General features: G+C 36.2%; 1 protein-coding gene and 1 pseudogene across 3 annotated transcripts in view; both read right to left on the bottom strand.

Annotated features, from left to right (window-relative positions):
- The window catches only part of LOC132064785 (serine/threonine-protein kinase TOR), a 32,914-nt gene extending 14,140 nt beyond the window's left edge, over nucleotides 1-18,774 (bottom strand). Inside the window, exons 1-26 of one of the 3 annotated variants that reach the window (XR_009416639.1) lie at nucleotides 18,449-18,774; nucleotides 14,537-14,875; nucleotides 14,391-14,465; nucleotides 12,569-12,741; nucleotides 12,333-12,431; nucleotides 10,663-10,822; nucleotides 10,391-10,534; nucleotides 9,952-10,121; nucleotides 9,658-9,862; nucleotides 9,388-9,582; nucleotides 8,641-8,793; nucleotides 6,702-6,823; nucleotides 6,510-6,612; nucleotides 6,342-6,437; nucleotides 4,566-4,696; nucleotides 4,179-4,281; nucleotides 3,914-4,096; nucleotides 3,754-3,846; nucleotides 3,561-3,596; nucleotides 2,873-2,971; nucleotides 2,683-2,781; nucleotides 2,403-2,565; nucleotides 2,193-2,317; nucleotides 2,043-2,095; nucleotides 1,278-1,401; nucleotides 991-1,176 (exon numbers count right to left, since the gene is read on the bottom strand). Coding sequence is in view for 2 of the 3 variants with exons in the window: in XM_059457892.1 (XP_059313875.1) it covers nucleotides 991-1,176; nucleotides 1,278-1,401; nucleotides 2,043-2,095; nucleotides 2,193-2,317; nucleotides 2,403-2,565; nucleotides 2,683-2,781; nucleotides 2,873-2,971; nucleotides 3,561-3,596; nucleotides 3,754-3,846; nucleotides 3,914-4,096; nucleotides 4,179-4,281; nucleotides 4,566-4,696; nucleotides 6,342-6,437; nucleotides 6,510-6,612; nucleotides 6,702-6,823; nucleotides 8,641-8,793; nucleotides 9,388-9,582; nucleotides 9,658-9,862; nucleotides 9,952-10,121; nucleotides 10,391-10,534; nucleotides 10,663-10,822; nucleotides 12,333-12,431; nucleotides 12,569-12,741; nucleotides 14,391-14,465; nucleotides 14,537-14,875; nucleotides 18,449-18,562 (3,543 nt within the window). In the remaining variant the exon portion in view is untranslated. The remainder of the gene's footprint in view (nucleotides 1-990; nucleotides 1,177-1,277; nucleotides 1,402-2,042; nucleotides 2,096-2,192; nucleotides 2,318-2,402; nucleotides 2,566-2,682; nucleotides 2,782-2,872; nucleotides 2,972-3,560; nucleotides 3,597-3,753; nucleotides 3,847-3,913; nucleotides 4,097-4,178; nucleotides 4,282-4,565; nucleotides 4,697-6,341; nucleotides 6,438-6,509; nucleotides 6,613-6,701; nucleotides 6,824-8,640; nucleotides 8,794-9,387; nucleotides 9,583-9,657; nucleotides 9,863-9,951; nucleotides 10,122-10,390; nucleotides 10,535-10,662; nucleotides 10,823-12,332; nucleotides 12,432-12,568; nucleotides 12,742-14,390; nucleotides 14,466-14,536; nucleotides 14,876-18,448) is intronic. The other 2 variants (XM_059457892.1, XM_059457893.1) reach the window with 2 other exon arrangements.
- LOC132065871 (U6atac minor spliceosomal RNA) lies at nucleotides 6,110-6,189 on the bottom strand (annotated as a pseudogene).
- Nucleotides 18,775-18,993: the final 219 nt, after the last annotated feature.

Genomic DNA, 18,993 nt, shown 5'->3' with positions numbered 1-18,993 from the left:
TGCAATCAGGAGAGAGAGATTTGACCCCAATGGATTGAAACCCCCACCTGATGGGACACCATAAGGAATCGCTTTTGTTTCTCTTTTCATCTTTTTTTTTTTTTTTTTTTTGATGAAAATAAGTGAAATATCATTAAAAGGCATCAAGAAGATGCAGAGATTAACCCAGCTAATAATGTCAACCAAACATCTAGCTTTTAACGAATTACTAGAAGCTGAGATACCATCAAAACATATGCGATTCCTTTCAGTCCAAATACACAAAAAAAAAAAAAAGGCAGGGACCATAATGCGGATGTTCTTGATGGCATTATCAACTTTTCTAGAACCCCAAGATTCATAGACATCTCTGACATCATATGGCATAGACCATTTCAGGCCAAAGTTAGACTTGTTTCTTTTTTCTTTTTTTGGGGATTACCAAGAAATCCCCGAATCCTTTTATTTTCTTCTATAAAATAAGAATAGCTATTATCCCCTCTGTTGGTAAGTAAAAGAGAAGGGAAAGGAACTTCATTCCAACAACTAAATGAGTTTCATAACCTTCCATGTCCACATTTTCAGCCCCTTCAAAATTGGACATATTCTAAGAGGGAGTATATATCTTCTTCCCTTACAATGTATCAAAAGAAAACAAAAGGTAACTAATGAATGATCTACCTAGTGGAAGTGATCAAAATTTCCTCTTTCCTTCACCTCCCTTCACTGAATCAAACATAGTGTAAGTATGTGTAAATCTCTAGACCAACTCCATGTTATCAGGAGTCTGCTACTTATGGCGGAGCATATAAATAACTAGCAAATAAGTAGGACTCTTTCCAGGGAGGGCATCTCATTTCTTTTGTTTGGCAAAGGGTGAAGGTGCTGTTATAGTTATGAGAGTACTGAAAACTCGGAAGTTAGTCAGAAAGGATTTCATCCCTACTAGTAAGTACAAGAAACTTAAGTTCCAGTCTGTCTCTGTCACAAACAATAGAAGACTAAAACTACCTGATGGCTTCTGAGCTGCTTATGCATGTCCGTCCCAACCTCGTAGTGGTCACTCTCTCCATCACTTAAAGGATCACTGATGACCTCAACCGGGAGCCGCCGATTTAATCTCTGAGCCGTGGTGCTCCCAAAAATCAGTGGCTCACGTTTTTCCAGTCGTCCCTGGATTTCTTCAAATTCCTTGTGCTGTATATGAAATATTATAGTATCAAGAACAAATTCCTCAGCAGTATAAGCCTTCATAATGTTATAGTAGTGATAGGGAAAACCCCAAAAGATCAACTCACCTGCAGCCTATGTTTAACCATAAGCTTGTGAATAGAAGGAATAAAAATGGTGAAGTCCTCTCCAAGAGCATGAGCTAGACAACAAAGTGCATCAATAGCATCCTTCCTGAGCTCTTCCTTGTTCCTGTGAATGGAAGGAAGCACCCATAATTTATCAACACAAACTTGAAGAAAGCACCGCAGAAATCATATAGTACAAAGCTTTTATCAGGTACAAACTCACAATTCAGTCTGCTTCAGAACAAAAGAGAGATTGAAGGATAAGGTCAAAAACGAGAAGATAAATCACTGAATTCCCAAAAACAGCTGTAGTAGAATCATCTAACAATTGTTCATGACATAAGGAAAGGAATTCCATTCAAAATGAAAAACAAATTATAGTTTTGACAGAACATGAGAAAACCGCGTGCAATATTGACTGCAATTGAAACACTAATAAAATGATCTAAATTTTAATGTATGCTTCACAATTTTCCAGCTATTTGTGCCAAATATTACTGGATGACCTTCAGTAAAAGGAATCAGAAGCTGCAATTAGTATACACTCCAAGGTAATAAATTAGAATTCAAGGTTCTCTTTTATATAAGTGTGGGGGAGGGTAGATACATATGGATCAGAATTTGATATCTGAGAGTGTATCCACTAGAGTCAACATCAAAACCACGCGAAGCAGTAAATATTTGTATTTCATTTGTTATCTATTAATTCGGAGAAAATAAGCCTCTTATATTCTTAGTGATTAATGTGAGGGAGAAAAATCAGACCCGTCCAAGACAAGCTTCAAGTGATGCACAAGAGAAGATATGTGTCCAGTAACCTGCAAAATGGAAATGAAGAGAAAAGAAAAAGAGTTTAGGAAAACAAGCAATCAAATGGAAACAATGAAACTTGGAAGCACTCCCTCTTACACCAACCTGCACACGAGGTATCAATCTTGTAAGAGTTTTGATTGCACCACGTCTTACTTCTACTGAAGCGTCCACTTTAAACAACCGAATAAGTGCAGGAAAAAGCAGATGCATATGCTCATCTAATGTCCCTGCAAAGTAAGGTGAGACCACTATCCTCAACATCAAAGTGACACTAACCAAGACATGGATCACAAACAACCAAGGAAGACTGACCACCAAAAACTTCGAGGGTGTGGAGAATAGGAATAACATATGTGTAGTCATTAAACCTCTCCGCATCAGTAAGAACTTGAATACAACAGGGAAGTATATCAGGAAGATACTTTCTGAATTCATCGTTGAGTGCCAAGCAAAGTTGCTCCACGAGATGCAGAATCTAAAATAACAAAAGAAAATGACCAGTGAGATCATTAACCAAAGCATCTGTTCTATAATGCCCTACACAAAAATAAGTGCAGTAATTTAATACCAACTGAAACTCTACTGTTCTTACCGGAGCAATGTGAACAGGTCTGTTAGCAACAGGCAAGCTGAACGATGACCATAATTCTGATATCAGAGAGAGCAACTCTGGCAGATATTTACGGATGTGCTACAAACAAAAAATCATTTAAAAGGCCTCAAGAAAATTGCACATTCAAAAGAATAACAAGACAGACAATATCAATAAAACGAAATATTACCTGTCGTGCAATAGATACCAAGGTTCCAAGTTTCCATGTTATAAATTCTTTTAGACCATCCTCACATGTGCGCACAATGTGAAAGAGATCAGGCAAAACCTACAGAAAAATAAAAGATACAGTCATGACTGAGCATCTCTGCTAAAATCATTCATAATAAATTTATGGGAAAAAGGATATACTAATTACAAGCAATAAAATTCAATATGTTCTTCTTAAGTTTTCAACTTCCCCGTGTCATTAGCTGGTTGTCCCTACTTTTACGTGTTAAAAAGTAGGGATCTGAGATCTAAAATCATCCACAATAAATGTTTGGGAAAAAGGACATGCTAATTACAAGCAATAAAATTCACTATGTTCTTCTTAAGTTTTCAACTTCCCCGTGTCACTAGCTGGTTGTCCCTACTTTTACATGTTAAAAGGTAAAGATCTGAGATATCTTTAGTCAGCAGGTTCTTTTTCTCTTTCACCTTTGCTCTCTAAAAAGGGTGCAAATGAGAGGGTCTGGCAGGCCTGGACAGCCAGGTGAACTTTTTGTGACCCCCTAAAGAACCACATTTGATGAAATACCAAGGGAAGGATGAACTCACATTTCAAACATAAACATAAAAGTAAGCTATACAACAGAATGTGAGCAACAACTCACGTATATATCGTCATTGCAATTTATGTGAGATAGTGGACTAACCTTAGGCAAATAAGGGACACAGCCGAGGCCCATTGACTACACATGCAAAAGCCAGGAGACAAAAACAAATAAGCGTCCAAGGACTAACAGTGTCAAAAGAAGAAAGAGGTAAAGCATGATATAATATAGGAATCCTGCTTAAGAAATAGTTGTAAAACAATGAGAAATGAGGTGCCCAACTGAGTCTCCAGACCTTGAAAATAAACATAAGAGATCCAACCACTTTCTGGTGGTAACTTGACAGAGATGGATCCCTGAGAATCCGCATGAGTGAGTTGATAGCAACCTGCAGCAATAGATGCCCGTTAGGAAATCTAAAAAAGGACACAATAAGTTTCAGGTTTAAGTCTCACAGTTGAGTAATAATCTTCCGATGTTGCAAAGGATGGCCACAGATCCATAGGCAATTCATCCATTGATCTTATATGTTGACCAGGATCACCAGTCACCCGTGTAACTTCACCATGGGATCCAGGTAAGCTTTGCTGATTGCGCTTATGCACATGGGGATCTAAAGCACCCATGATGCCAAGAACCTGCAAAATTCATCCTCAATGAACTTAAATACTGGCTAATCCAAAGAGAAAAAAATATATTGGACAACAGGATTGCAGTTACCTTCAAAACCTCTCTTCTAGTTGACCAAGCCAGTTCACCATTGAGCAGCTTCAAGAGCAACCCAAGCAACTGAGGATACTCATTGTATGGAGTTATGACATATCTGTGAACATTACAAACAACAAATTTGTCAAACAAGATTTTGATATTTTATAGCTAAATTACTGCACTGGAAACATGAATAGTGTGGTGAAAGTACCAGCAAATATAATGGAAATTTGAAAAATATAGATAGCACACCACAGTCCAAATGATAGAAAAAGTATGCCCCACAAACAGTATTCGAAATAAGCCCCAATCATAAATTATCTAGGAACCAAATGAAATAGTAAGTAAAAGACTGATTGCAAAGGAATGATGCAATCAAAGGTTGAAGAAACCACTTACCCTGTACTCTGTACAACTTGACCAAGTGTTGAAACAGCCACTTCACGCTTGGAAGCAGCAGCCCCATCAAGTAAAGCTTCAACAATTAATGGCATAAGTTCTGAAATATACCGCCGCATGGCAAAGCCACCCTGAAGAGAGTATAAGAGAGAGAAAAAACGAGAATCAGGGGTCACAAGAACTATCTACATGGACAAAGACAACAGTCAATCATCTTGGATCTTAAAATGCAATCAAAGTATCTGATATAGAGAGCTGAAGATGTAGAGTGATGCATGAACTTCCATTGATATTATTATTTAAGCTGCAAGACAATTCTTGACTATAACAAACACAGAGGGCACACCAAAGACACCAAAATGCAGATGAAAGATCACAGGGAAAGATCAAACAATAAAGATCAATAAGCACTATATTTGTCTCAATTTATTTGGCACAGTTTGAATGGACGCGGACACACGGGTTCAAAACAAAAGAAAGGGATATAGTTTTTGACACATAGGACAGTTGTACATTAAATGCCAAAAGATTTTTGTTGACCAAATAATTTCCTTCTTTTATTTAGTACAGATAGTCCCATCACAACACATATTTTTTTTTTTTTGATGTAGTGGGACATACAACAAGTCAGGTCAAAGGCAAAATTGGGGATGTAGAAATTAGCTTGTTTCTAAATATATACAAGTACCAATCTTTTTTTGATAACCTAGAAAAATATCGATCTTTTCGATGAGGTCAAAAGGAAAACAGTCCCAAACAAATAGGGATGGAGGGAATATATCATTTACAGGCATTCTTTCCACCGGGGTTAGGGATAAACTCTGGTGCAGGTTGACTTAAGCCCCTTATTGATTTTTCAATTGAAAATGGAGAAAACAGTTAGAGTACAAGTAGCTCCAATGCGACAAGGAGGTCACAGCACAGAAAATTGGAAACAGCGTATCAACAATACAGGCTTAATGCAGCATCAGTCATTTCACTTAGAACTTTTTACTAAATGAGAGAGTCTGAGAAAATAAAAGGAGAAATGAAGGTGAATTTAACAACAGACGATCACATCATGTCTTGAGATAAAGTTAATCTTGAGATAAGTTAATCTTGAGACAAAGTTAAAGTGTACACATATAACTGGAAAAGAACTGCAAATCACTTTTTTTCTGATTGAAAACTGTAAGCACACTTTTTTATGAAAGAAGTGTACAGCACTTTAAAATAGGAAGCTCTCACGTAATAATCGAGTCAAATACCAATAACAAATGAAACTAGTATAATAACCAAAATGGCATCCTCTGCATACCAACTAGAACAATTGGCTAGCTGAAACAAATACAATAAAATTAACAGACTTAATAAAAAATGATCAAATACCATAGGAAAAGATTAGGATAAATAAGCCCACGCGCAGACAAAGGATATATCTAGGTGAGATAAAAAAGAAATATGTGAATTATATCACTACCATGTGATGCTAAAATGCATGGAGAAAAATAATCTAGACTTCTGGCCCAATAGGAAACACTACGAGTTGAAGTCAATTTATTTACAAAATCAATTCTGGTATAGCCCATAGTCTGTTCGCATCCTTGTCAGAGGAGACGCCAACCAACCCTCTTTTCCTACAAACGCTTCATTTACAGTTTCATTTAAAAGACCGTTTTACAGTTTTTAACTTGTAAGGAGCCAGGGAAGAAACAGTACAAACGAAATACACTAAGCATCTCTAGACAGTGCTGCATGAGAGGTTAGGGAGATCATCCGTATGAAGAGGCTACATACCACTCTTGCAAGATCTCCAACAGTCACTAGAACTCCACTAATAATGCCACTATTCGCGTTGACCCCTGTGCCCTCACAGAGTTTCGCAACAAGAGCCTGAAATAAATGGTATTACTAAACCAAAAGAGATGAAAAATGGCACAGTACATATAAGTATAAATGCTGGACCTTGTGTATAGGAGCAACGTATGGAAGAACTAAGCGTTCACAACTGCGAATCAAGCAACCCAATAACTTTGCACTCTCTTCTTTACACTTATTGTCTGCACTGCTAACAGGGTAAGACATGTAAACATAACAAGCTTAGAGGAGATCAAAAAGGAAGTAGACTCTTTCCACTATCAAAGACCATATGAATACCTTTGTTCTAGGTAAGTTAACAGCTGAATAAGATGGCGACGAAGTGCTGGAAGAACATATGCTGGATTCTTTTCAGATAGTCTGCCAGCTAGTGAAATTGCATACTCACGAACTTCAAAATCCTGGAAATATAAAAAATGGACATACGCATGGTAAGAGCACGTAGATGAAGGAGAAGGAAACAAGGTAGTACATATCCTAACTCCTAAGATATCACATAAAGTACGCATTTTGCTGCATCGACACTAAAAAATAGGAATCAGATATTCAAAAAATAAACAGGCTGGACTTTTTTGCAGTTTTAAAAGTTAGGCTATTAGGATATTTTCCACTAGCGTGCAATCTCTATGTTTATGCTTCTTAGCCAAAAACTACTCCTTGAGATTATTTTGATAACAGTGATGTTTTGGGCAGCTTGCACGCACCTCGACCATTCGACTAGGGTACCTGCTACCTCCCACCAGCACAAGTTCCGGATAACTCTGACCAACAAGCCTTAGGGCAGATTGGAAAAAATCACCTAGATTTTTTGTCAAGCAAATCCATGATGTCCAACGTTTTCACCCACTTCATTGACTGCTTACCCACACCCTTGGGTGCATTACTCATTAAAATTTGCACATACACAATGCCCATTTATGCTCCAAAAAGTTTAGTTAACCGACATGACCCCTTCTCTTTAAATGGAAACCTTTCATCTCCACGAGTTCAAATTTATGTCACTTTACTTTCTCATTTTTCTTTTCTTTTTTTTTCTTTTTCTTTTTCCGAGAAGGAACAATATAGAGTTTAGGGTTGTTTACTCTCATCTCACTCTCCTTTTTTCCTTTATCCTCTTTCCTTTTTAATTTTTTATGTAGTAAAGTAATTTCATTAAATAGGGAAAATCTCCCATATACAGTATACCTACATAAAAGTAGAGAACCTACATAACAATATGGTTCTTTACAAATTACGCCCGGTGTTCTGTACAGATAGGGAGTCATTGTGCTCTCTTACTTTATACTCTCCTCCCTAAGATTGTTTGTCACACAATAATTGCCTAAAAGTAATAATACCAAATTTTAACCATGCTCCCCTTTTTTTTAGTATTTTGAAACATAACAAGTTAATAGACAAAACTAACGAGGGGGTCAAGAAGCACTCTAGAGAGTATAAGTGTTAGAAGAGGATGCAAACAATTCAGATATCTAAACTCAGCCTTTTGATAGAATTACACCACAAATGAAGATGTAATCCAAGCAAGGCCTTTAGTTGCTCTAGAGTCTACACTTCTACAATGACTTCCAAACAAGGCCTTCAGTTGGTTCATTCAATCAACTTCCTTGACATTCTTTTCATTGCTAAAACCCGAAGGATAAAAAAGTACACACTTTTCTCAAGTAGCAAAAGTATGCATTTTATGCGTTTCCTATTTAAAGTCCATCTTCTAACAAAAAGTGTCTATAGGAAAGTACACCACACCACCAGAATACTTCCTCTTCAACCACATAAAGTTCAAAAGAAAGAGGAGAGCAAGCATATAGGATTCTTCTGGAAAGAAAACATGGAAGATTTTTATTTTTATTTTTTTTTTTTTTTTTTTTTTTTTGAGAAGGTAACATGGAAGATTTTGACTAAGAAAGCTTGCAGTATCAACAATGGTTGCAAAATGAATGGCTGAGTTCATAAGACCACACATTAGTTTATCCATAAGTTCTTAAGACCATAGAAGTTACTCCCCTTCCCTTTCCCAAATAAATAAATAAAATGACCATGACAAAGTGAATTTTCCCTCCACTTTGGCACCTTAATCTTTTTTCAATTTTGGGAATTGAACAAGGATCTAAATTGTTATATCCATGTACTAAGGCATATAACACAAGCGTCATCTAAGTAGACATTTACAACACATTGAAGAGATCGTCATGAATAACTATAAACCACGTGAATTAAATACCTCGTCATTTAAAGTGGCAAATATAGCTGTCAAACTATCAGCCTGAGCCAGAAACTCGTCGAATCCTCCATCAGCATATAGCGAGGAAAAAATAGAATGCCGAACAGTAACATCAGCATCAGCAACAGCAGCAATGAGAAGTTTTTGCACAATCTGTAGAAAAGTAATTCAGTTAAAAAAGAATCCTAAATCACCATGTCGAAAACCCGGAAATAAAAACCTTCATATTCATGATGTCGAGAAGTACTTATCAACCAAGTGGAAAAGACACCTTAGCATGAGAAGCTGCTAAGGTTTGATAACAGTTTTCTGGAGATTTACTTCTGCAACAAGACTTTTAATCACTAAGGATATAAACCTTCATTTTTAATCATTGGTCATTAGTATTTGTACAGTATGTTGTAAACCGTCTGAGAGATTAATAACTGTATTAATGAAGCCATCCTAAAAGTCTAAAACTGAATGGTACATCCTTACACAGATTTTTTTTTTTTTTTTTTTTTTTATACAGTTTCATACAGATTTTGTTTTTTTTTTTTTTTGATAAGGATCTGGTACATCCTCATACAGATAAATTGAAAGAAACGGAGATTAGGACAAGTTAATTAAAAATTAAAATTTAATTATAAATGAAACATAACTATAAAAAATTATTTTTGTTTTTTACAGGCACATATTTGAATAATCAGATAACGAAGTGATAAACCAGTGAAATGTATAATACCAAGACACTGTTCAGAAGCAAACCTCTTCAACAAGTCGACGTCGCTTTCCACTGGCACGATTGATTCTACTTGGACTAAACTGGGTAGAAGAGATCGCCAAGAAAGAATTTGCTACTAGTTTGCAGCAACACAGCGCAGCATCCTTCCGTGTAGCTCCATCCTCATCTTCTAAATATACAACAACAGACTCCCTTGCAAACTCAAGAAGATCATGGCCCTGTAACCCAAAATCCACTATCAAACTAAACTATCAAGAAGGGAAATAAAGTGCACAAAAATATAGACAACAAACCTTGAAATTAAAACAAGCAAGAGTTTGCAGAGCAAGTTGCACTAGCGCAGAACCACTCAGTTCTGGTACTTGGGGGGTAACTGTTGCAAGATGCCCTCGACTCAAAGCAGCTGATTGTCTTGACATTGCATGATGAGATCTTGAAAGGATTGCTGAGATACATTCAAGCAGCCGATCCTGAATGGTCGGCAACAATGGTGGAATGCTAAGACACAGAAAATACACATGTTAGCCTTGAGCAACACCACGCAAAAGAACCAGTTCATGATAGTTCTGCTCAAACTCAGAGAGAACCTTTCAGTTATTTGCTCCAATGCTTCCACCAGTGTCAGGGAAAGCCCAGCAGAAAACATAGGATCCAAGAGACCACGAACATGAGGCTCCATGGTTGGGCCCATTGCTTTTGCAATATTTCCAACACATGCTAGCGCCTCAAGTGACGGTCTGCCTCTACGAGGAGCAATCTGAGAGAAACATATTTCACCTGTCAGGGTTATTGCTTCACGCATATACATGTTACAGAAAGAACCTACAACACAAAGGTGGAATGCACAACACTGAAAATACACGTTACCCTTGAGCAACACCACACAAAAGAACCAGTTCATGAAAGTCTCAAACTCAGAGAGAACCTTTCAGTAATTTATAACTTCTTTTTTTATATAAAGAACCAGCAAAGATAACTTTTCAAAAAAAGAACTGGAAACAGTACGCAATGACATATAGAGCATACCGCATCACGCAAGTGAGAGGTTATTGTCGGCAAATAGTTAATGAGTTCACCATCCAGAGCACCAGCCATCTCCCCAAGAGCGATGAACCCACTGGCACGTTCTGCAGGTATTTTAAGGACGTGAAGTATATGATTCATGCATATCTGTCGAAGCAAAATCAACAAACTTGAAGTCACAGTAGTCAACATTGAAGATGCAAATCTCATTCATCCAAATTTTCCATCTAATAAAAGCAGATTGAATCACTAAAATTAAGTCAAATGTCACAAACCGTTAAATAGTTAGTCACAAATCGATCACGCAGGAAATGGGCAATTCGAGGAAGCAGAGAAGTTATGCTGAGACGAACTAGGCGATCTCGGTGCTCCAGGTACCTTAGAACAATTTCAGCAACCTCCCTGTATCTTGACATCATGAACTCTCCTGTGTTCCTGCACATTTTGATGAAGAAATTTGCACTTATCATATCATTTCTCATATCACATCCAGTAGATATTAATGGGTCCAATTCCCAATAGCATATGACTTGAGCATATTATTCAACTTACCTGTGATCTGATATTATTCAACTTACCTGTGATCTGATATTATTCTTAGTGAAGAAGACAATGACAACTTACTCAAAAACATAACACATAAATCCTTGAAACTAAAGTAGTCATGGAACATACTAGTATAAGTGCATACATGGCAATACAGCAAAGAAAATATTGTCCTCCTATAGCTTGCAGAGGTACCTCAACAACCACCCTCTTCATGCAGCCATCCATCGCCTAAGAACCTGCCCTTCACCCCACTAGCACCTCAGATACACGCAAACCACTCAGTCACAAACCAACGACTATCTTAGTAACCGTTTCGACATAGACATTTTTTCCCTTTTTCCAAAAGATATTTTTAAAACATAGTTTGGTTATACATTGGAATGATTATTTGGTTAGTTTTTGAAGATGAGTTTTTCAAGTTTGAAATCAGTGAATTTTTTCCACTCACAGAGCTTCAACTTTTTTCAAGTGAAATACATGTCTAATGACTCTTCTTTTCGAGTTTCAATCAAATCTATGTCCAAACGCCTACTTAACCATTCATGATCTTCATCCAATATCTAATGCTACACATTGTATGCAGAAACTTTCTAGATTACAAGTAGCAATAGCTAAGAAGTAACACAAACTCTAAAGAAAAACAGCCCTCCAGTTGCTTTGAAGTTCTATAAGTTCTTTAAACTTAATCCTTTTTTTATTTCTGATAAGTGAAATTTTGAAACTAGTCACGGTGAACAAGTTTATGGCCTGTCATATTACCGAAACGAAAAACACTAACTCGCCCATTCTGAAGGTATGATACCCATGGCCCACCATACTCAAATTGGTTAAAGTACAAACGGAGAAATCCACAAAAAAGTTACAAGAATATCTTATAAAACTTGACCACATTATCCAAGCTCAACAGAGGATCCTGTCACTGATAAGAGAGATACCAGTCAATGCCAAAAAGAGCGATTTCCTATAAAGGATTGAAAACCCGGGTATCCCTACAGATCCTAATGAATCTAATAGATCACAAATACATTCTAGATTTAATTGCTAATAAGAACAAGTAGGTAGTATTTGTTATTTTGGCTTAAAAACAAGTATTTAAAAGCACTTTTTTATTTTACCAAACACTACAAAAGTGCTTAAAAGCTATTTTGGCTTAAAAGCACTTAAAATAAGTCAATCCAAACAGGCTCTAGGTAGTAGACAATTGTTCGCCCCCAAATTACACATTTAATTGGCCTCAGTCTTGAGGTAGACTGACTCTTAAGTCCTCCATGTAACTGTAGATTAAGTCTCCAGTTTCTTAGACATTCAGCAGATGAAAGCACTTAACACAGCACAAAGAACTCTGAATATTTTTTCTACAAGGAAATAAATAATATGATTCAATTTGATAACAAACCTTAGCAGCTCCCCGACTGCGAGAAGGGAGCCATGTATACTATGAACAGGCGCATTTCTGCCCAATCCATCTTGTGTAGCCTCAAACATTCGATAATACCTGTCGGAACCACCAATTTAAGAGCAGATGCCTTGGATCAAGAAATTTCCGACTAGTACGTTCTTTTAGATATTGACAAAATATAAATGACATATTCTGAAAAATGAAAAGGGAGGAGGAGAGAGAAATAGGCATACCACTGAACACGCCACCGTGTCTCACGCTTTTCAATAACACGAAGGCAGGCACGCAATGCCTCAACAGCCTTTTCTCGAACAGCCAATGTTGGATCCCTCAGAGCAACCCAAATAGCATCCACAAACTCCGGCACGTGAACATTGAAAACGGTTGAAGCATTTTCTGCCATTTCCTAAATTAAAGATAGAGATTGAAACAGGAACGGAATCAGCAAGTACTTCGCTCATATTTGGAATTTAGACCAGCTGCTATGTGGTGGGTGATATGGAGGAAGAAAAAAAAAAAATTGGTGTGGGTGGGTGGGTGGGTGTGTGTGTTGGGGGCGGGGGGGGGGGAGGGGGAATTTAGTTAATCTGAAATAGATGTATGTCTTTGCTAATATTCTAGTGAAACATGGCAGATGTAAATCATGTGAATGCCATGCTTGACTTAGTTTGTTCCACAAAGATTTTAGATGTAACCTTTCATTCTAGCCGTTATGCTGGAACTTGTTAATAAATTATCTTCATCTACCAACAAAAAAATAAAGTGATTCAGGGAAGCCTGGACTCATTTAGAAACTCCGGACTACCGATTAGACACTTGAGAATTAATGGATTGTCTGCTGTTTCAACTTATCAGTTAGATGTGATTGAATTCTGTACAAATAATAACTTCTTCAGTAACTATATTAATTGACAGATTAAATCTCTAAGTAGCACAACAATATTTGGTTAGAAATACTTTCAGTTATCAATAATAATAAAATTGGTTTTAATAACCTACTCTCTAGCAAAGTTCACTACAATGGCAAGTAGGAGGGTGGAAAAGTTGGGGACAGGGAAAGACAGATGCAGTAGAATGACAGTGAAGACAGTAGAATTTTTGTAGGGTGGAGAGAGGGTATCAAAAGCAAAAGGCTTCATTTCATTTGTATTTTTCGTTGAAAAATAAAATGTTGCTCCTTTTTTATGGATAATTGTGAATTTTTTGAGATTCAAAGTCAAATCCCCATGTGAATTTACCACAATATTTTTTCGATGAGGTAAAGTTACCACAATATTAGTGTGATATGCAATGAAAGGATCTTCATCTATCCATAAAAGAGTTACCGACTTAAAATTTATGTAATTGAAATCACCAGCTTAAAGTGTTCACAATGCTCAATGACATAAGTTTCACCTTATTTCAGTGCTCTATATTCAAATGCACCAAAACAGCCACTAAGCATCCCCTGGGTTAGTAATTATGGTTATTTAATGTTTCAACTGTAACAAATTGCTGCAACTTAAAGAATTCGCATAAAATACTTGTACTTCTATGGAGAATGAATAGCATTAACAAAATGAACAAGTCAACACAGAAACTGGAAAGTGGAAACTAAAAGAACAAAAAGGAAGTGATAGAACAATCTAAAGGCAACCACCAAAGGTGAAGACCTATCTTCGAGCAACAGGAATACATCATAGGGCAAACACACGAACTTTTTTGGTTGTAAGCTAGCAGTCAAGTCTTATACTCTCTCTGTCCCAATTTATGTGATACACAGAATGATACATTTTCATATTTGGCAACAATTTAACTTTAAACTTTACCTTTTACGCTTAACGAGATGATTTATAACCACACAAATATCTTTGGCTTGTTTTAGATCACAAGATTCAAAAGTCATCCTTTATTTCTTAAACTGTGTGCCCAGTCATAGCACATAAATTGGGACGGAGGGAGTAACATTTATGATTTAACTCGAAGTTTCCCCATCACATAAGGATGAAAGAAATGAAACCCAGCTTCAAAGTTTGTGCTTATACAACAAATCATGAAGAAATATGCTGATTGTACCTTTAATATTAAGACAGCGGCAAAGCGACGATACTCAATTCTTTCACCACGAAGCCATTCTAGTGCAACTTTTACCTGAAAATACAAAAGAATTGAGATCCTGATGACAGACAATCAGGTATCTGAAGTATCAAAATGCTACACACCTGACGTTCCACTTCATCAGCAGTCATTGCACCACCAGATCTAGCTAGGTGACCAAGAACTTTACTAGCAAGGACCAAGATTTCAGGATCACGTTTTGTTTCAAAAGCAGCTCGCATGTAATTGGAGAATTTTGCCACTTTCGATGCATTTTCGCTGATGGTGACATCTATTAGCTCGTCAATAGCCCTCAACGCTCCCAGATTTTCAGAAACTTCATTACTATCAAGAAATGTAGTAATACGTTCATATAGATGATCCATAAAACGAGCAAAAGCTTCTCCACTAAGATCACGAGCTTCTTCCTCTACGAGCCGCCTCAAGGTCAATGCAGCCCCATCCTACCAGAGAGAATAAAATAAGAATTCTGTTCAAACGCAACTCAAGTATTTAAAAGAGAATTTTAAAATAGGGAAGGACGGAAGGAGGCAGAGAGAGAGCATCCAATAGCATGCAAACGCAAACTGCAAAAACAGCCACACTAGGCAAAAACAGTATTATATATGATTAAGACAGAAACTCTATCAGTATTCATATCAAGCACTCTGTGCAGAAGACTGCTATGTAGGGATGGCAGTGGGGCGGGGCGGGTCTGGCTTAACCCACAAAAATTTCAACCCGCCCCGCACAAACCCGCATAAGCATTTATTTCTACTTTTGTTATTTACATATTAGTATTTCACTGTCAGTATGATATATTGGAAAGGCTAACATTTGATGGAACAAACTAAAATTATAAAGTTAGATAACCTACTTTGTGAATTTTTTTTATGTCTTCAGGAAAATATTTTACATGATCATTTTATACTTTATATAAACTTATCTTTAACCTACCTTGATTTATGCCATTAGCTGACAAAGTTTAAACAATATGATCAAAACTTAAGATGTGGACAATTCAGATTTTTTTACGACCTTCGTTTCAACATAAATGCATTACTTCGATTTTTTGAGAAAATTAAAAGAGTTATAAATTCAAATTGTATTAACCTATTTAGGAAAAGTGTGGAAAGATACTCCCTCCGTCCCAAAAAGATTGTCTTAGTTTGACTTGGCACGGAGTTTAAGAAATAGAGGAAGACTTTTGAAATGTGTTGTCCAAAACAAGCCTTAGATATTTGTGTGGCTGTAAATCATCTCAAAAAGTAAAATTGTTTCTAAATATAGAAATGTGCCATCTTTTTGGGACAAACTAATAAGGAAAGTAAAATCTTTTTGGGACGAAGGGAGTATGTAATTTCATTTTATCTTTTGTTAAATTAAAATAGAGGAAAACTGCACTAACAAAGTAACATTGGATTCTAATTAAATTAACTGCAAAATGAAATTTGGCCTTCTTAAATCTTACTCAATTGGTTACATGTAAAATATTAAGAGAATCTGACGATATATCTTTTGGTCGCAGTTATGGAAAACATACTTTAATTATTATTGTTGAATGTTGACTAATACATATCTAAATTGGTTGAGAATATAGAACTCAAAAGCTGTAAAAAGATTGAGCTTTCTCAAATGGGTCTTCCTAGAGCCCGGACGACAATGAATGCAATGGTGAAATTTCGGCAATTTATTTCAACCCGCAACGCAACCCCACCCCCCCTCCACCCCCGGCTTTAAATTTTAAAATATCTGTTAGAACCCGCACCACACCCCCATAGAACCTCACCCGCCCCGCCCCGCTGCCATTCCTACTGCTCTGCTAACCCTTGAATAGAAAAGTGAAACAGGAAAAGTGAATGAAAACACACAAAAACAAAACCTGGTATTCACATAATTATTCAAACTAAAAAGTTCAGTAAAATGGTTGATATAAATTTAAAACCAGGACCTATCCATCTCTCTTGATTGACGGAGGAGGACAATAAACAAGCATAATTAACAAGAGGTATGGAGGAGGAGACATGTATACACAACAGTGAACAGTCACTTCTATGTAGTGCCATGATTCCAAACTAGATTAGTCATGGATAACAATAAAAACAGGGAGAAAAGGGTCAAAAACATATAGAAAGCCGTAGTAATAACTGTGTTAGATAAAAAATAGCTGCCCTCCCATCAACCGTACCGTTCCACACAAATCAATAAATATGAACCGTAGTATTTCTTCTAAGGCTGAAACAGAAGAAAGACTTTAGCACTGAATCTGCCGGTCTTCTTCCACACAAATCGATAAAGTTAAATGTGCCGGAAAGTGAAGTGTAGCATTCTGCTTTCTATTTCATGAAGTGTAGCATTCTGCTTTCTATTTCAATCTTTTATATAGAACGTTTCAAATAACTGTACCCAAGATTTTCTGAGAAATCGAGGAAAGAAAATCAAGAAAGAACCCAAGATGTACCACGCGCTAAAATCTAGGACAAAGTTACTTATAGAAAACCATAAGAATAATAAATGTGCCCGAAAGTTAACTGTGTTAGATAAAAATAGCCGCCCTCCAATCCACCTCAGTTTTTCATCTAAAAGGCTGAAACAGAAGAAAGATAAATGTACCCGAAAGTAGCGTGTAGCATTGTGCTTTGTTTCTATTTCAATCTTTTATATAGAACGTTTTAAATAACTGTACCCAAGATTTTCTGAGAAATCGAGGAAAGAAAATCAAGAAAGAACCCAAGATGTACCACGCGCTAAAATCTCGGACAAAGTTACTTATAGAAAACCATAAGAATAATAAATGTGCCCGAAAGTAACTGTGTTAGATAAAAATAGCCGCCCTCCTATCCACCTTAGTTTTTCCTCTAAGGCTGAAACAGAAGAAAGATAAATGTGCCCGAACGTAACGTGCAGCATTGTGCTTTGTTTCTATTTCGATATTTTATACTATACAAGGTTTCAAATAACTACATCCAAGAGTTTCTGAGAAATCGGGGAAAGAAAATCAAGAAAAGAACTCAATGTACCATGAACTAAAATCTTGACAGTCTTATGTCCATCCTTTATTTTCCTCAATTCCTCAGAAAAGCAAATTCACAACACTAAATATCTGGTTCCACTTCCTCACCAATTCAACAAAAAAAAAAAACTACAAAGCAGCTTAAAAGAAAATGGCAGAAGGAAAATTAAGAATACAGAGCTCACTTCAAGTTCTCAAAAATAACGTCAAGATTTCCTAAACAATTCTAACTCCACTACTGGTCTTCTTTCACACAAATCAATAAAAATAAATGTGCCCTTAAGTAAACGTGTAGCATTCTGCTTCCATTCTATTTCAATCTTTTATATACAAGGTTTCAAATAACTACATCCAAGATTTCCTGAGAAATTCAGAGTTCACTTCAAGTACTCAAAAATAACATCAAGATTTCATTTTTCTTTCAAGAAAAAGGAAACAATGCAAGACCCTTAGTATTGCAAATAAAATCTTCATGTTATTGCTTAAAAGAAAATGGCAGAATAAAAAACTAAAGAAGAATACACTTGAAGTACTTAAAAATAACATCAAGATTTCATTTTTGCTTTCAAGAAAAAGTAAAAAATGGATGAACCTTAGGAAACCCAAGAAAGAAATCAAGATTTTCTAAAATCTTGAAACAATCTTATGTCCTTCCTTAAACTTCCTCACCAATTCAACAAATGTAATAGCACAAAACAAAAACAAAAAAAATACACAACAGCTTAAAAGAAAATACAGAGCTCACTTGAAGTACTCAAAAAATAACATCAAGATTTCTTTTGCTATCAAGAAAAAGTAAAAAATGGAAGAACCTTAGGAAACCCAAGAAAGAAATCATGATTTTCTAAAATCTTGGAACAATCTTATATCCTTCCTTAATTTCCCTCACCAATTCAACAAATGTAACAGCACAAGACCAAAAAAAAAAAATACACAACAGCTTAAAAGAAAATTTAAAAAAAAAAAAAAAAGAATAAAGAGCTCACTTGAAGAACTCTTAAATAACATCAAGATTTCATATTACCTTAGGATTGGGTCTACTACAAAGGTCAGAAAGAAGTCTATTAAGAGCATCAATATTTCCAGCACCGGTACTTGCAACTGGTTGATAACGGATCACCTGACCTGTGGTAGCCATATGCGCCACCACCCCTACTACTAACAAATAAATAAAACGGAACCCTAATAACACGATCAACAAAACATACTATTTGTGATGCACCCAACTATACAACAACAATCTCAGGGTGTGTCGATAATACACATGATGTTTTTTTTGTAAGAGAGTGCCCTCTTTGTGAGTAGGATAAATTAACGTTAAGGCTTTTAACGGGTTAAAAACAAAACGTAATGGGCCTGTGGGCACCATACGCGCTCTCGTTTTCCTTTTCTTTGTTTTCCCATGAAAATATATTGGACAACATTTATATTTATATTGTTTACAATTGAAACATAACAGGTAGGCATTTGGCCATGAAAACCAAATATTTTTCGCGTAGTTTGAAATTTTAAAGTCAGAGTTAAAGATGGAGTTGTATTTTTTATAGTTTTGCAAAGAATATTTGGTTG

The sequence above is a fragment of the Lycium ferocissimum genome, chromosome 7 (assembly GCF_029784015.1).
Source record: "Lycium ferocissimum isolate CSIRO_LF1 chromosome 7, AGI_CSIRO_Lferr_CH_V1, whole genome shotgun sequence".
Classification (NCBI taxonomy): Eukaryota; Viridiplantae; Streptophyta; class Magnoliopsida; order Solanales; family Solanaceae; genus Lycium; species Lycium ferocissimum.
This window is presented reverse-complemented; position numbering and strand designations above follow the sequence as displayed.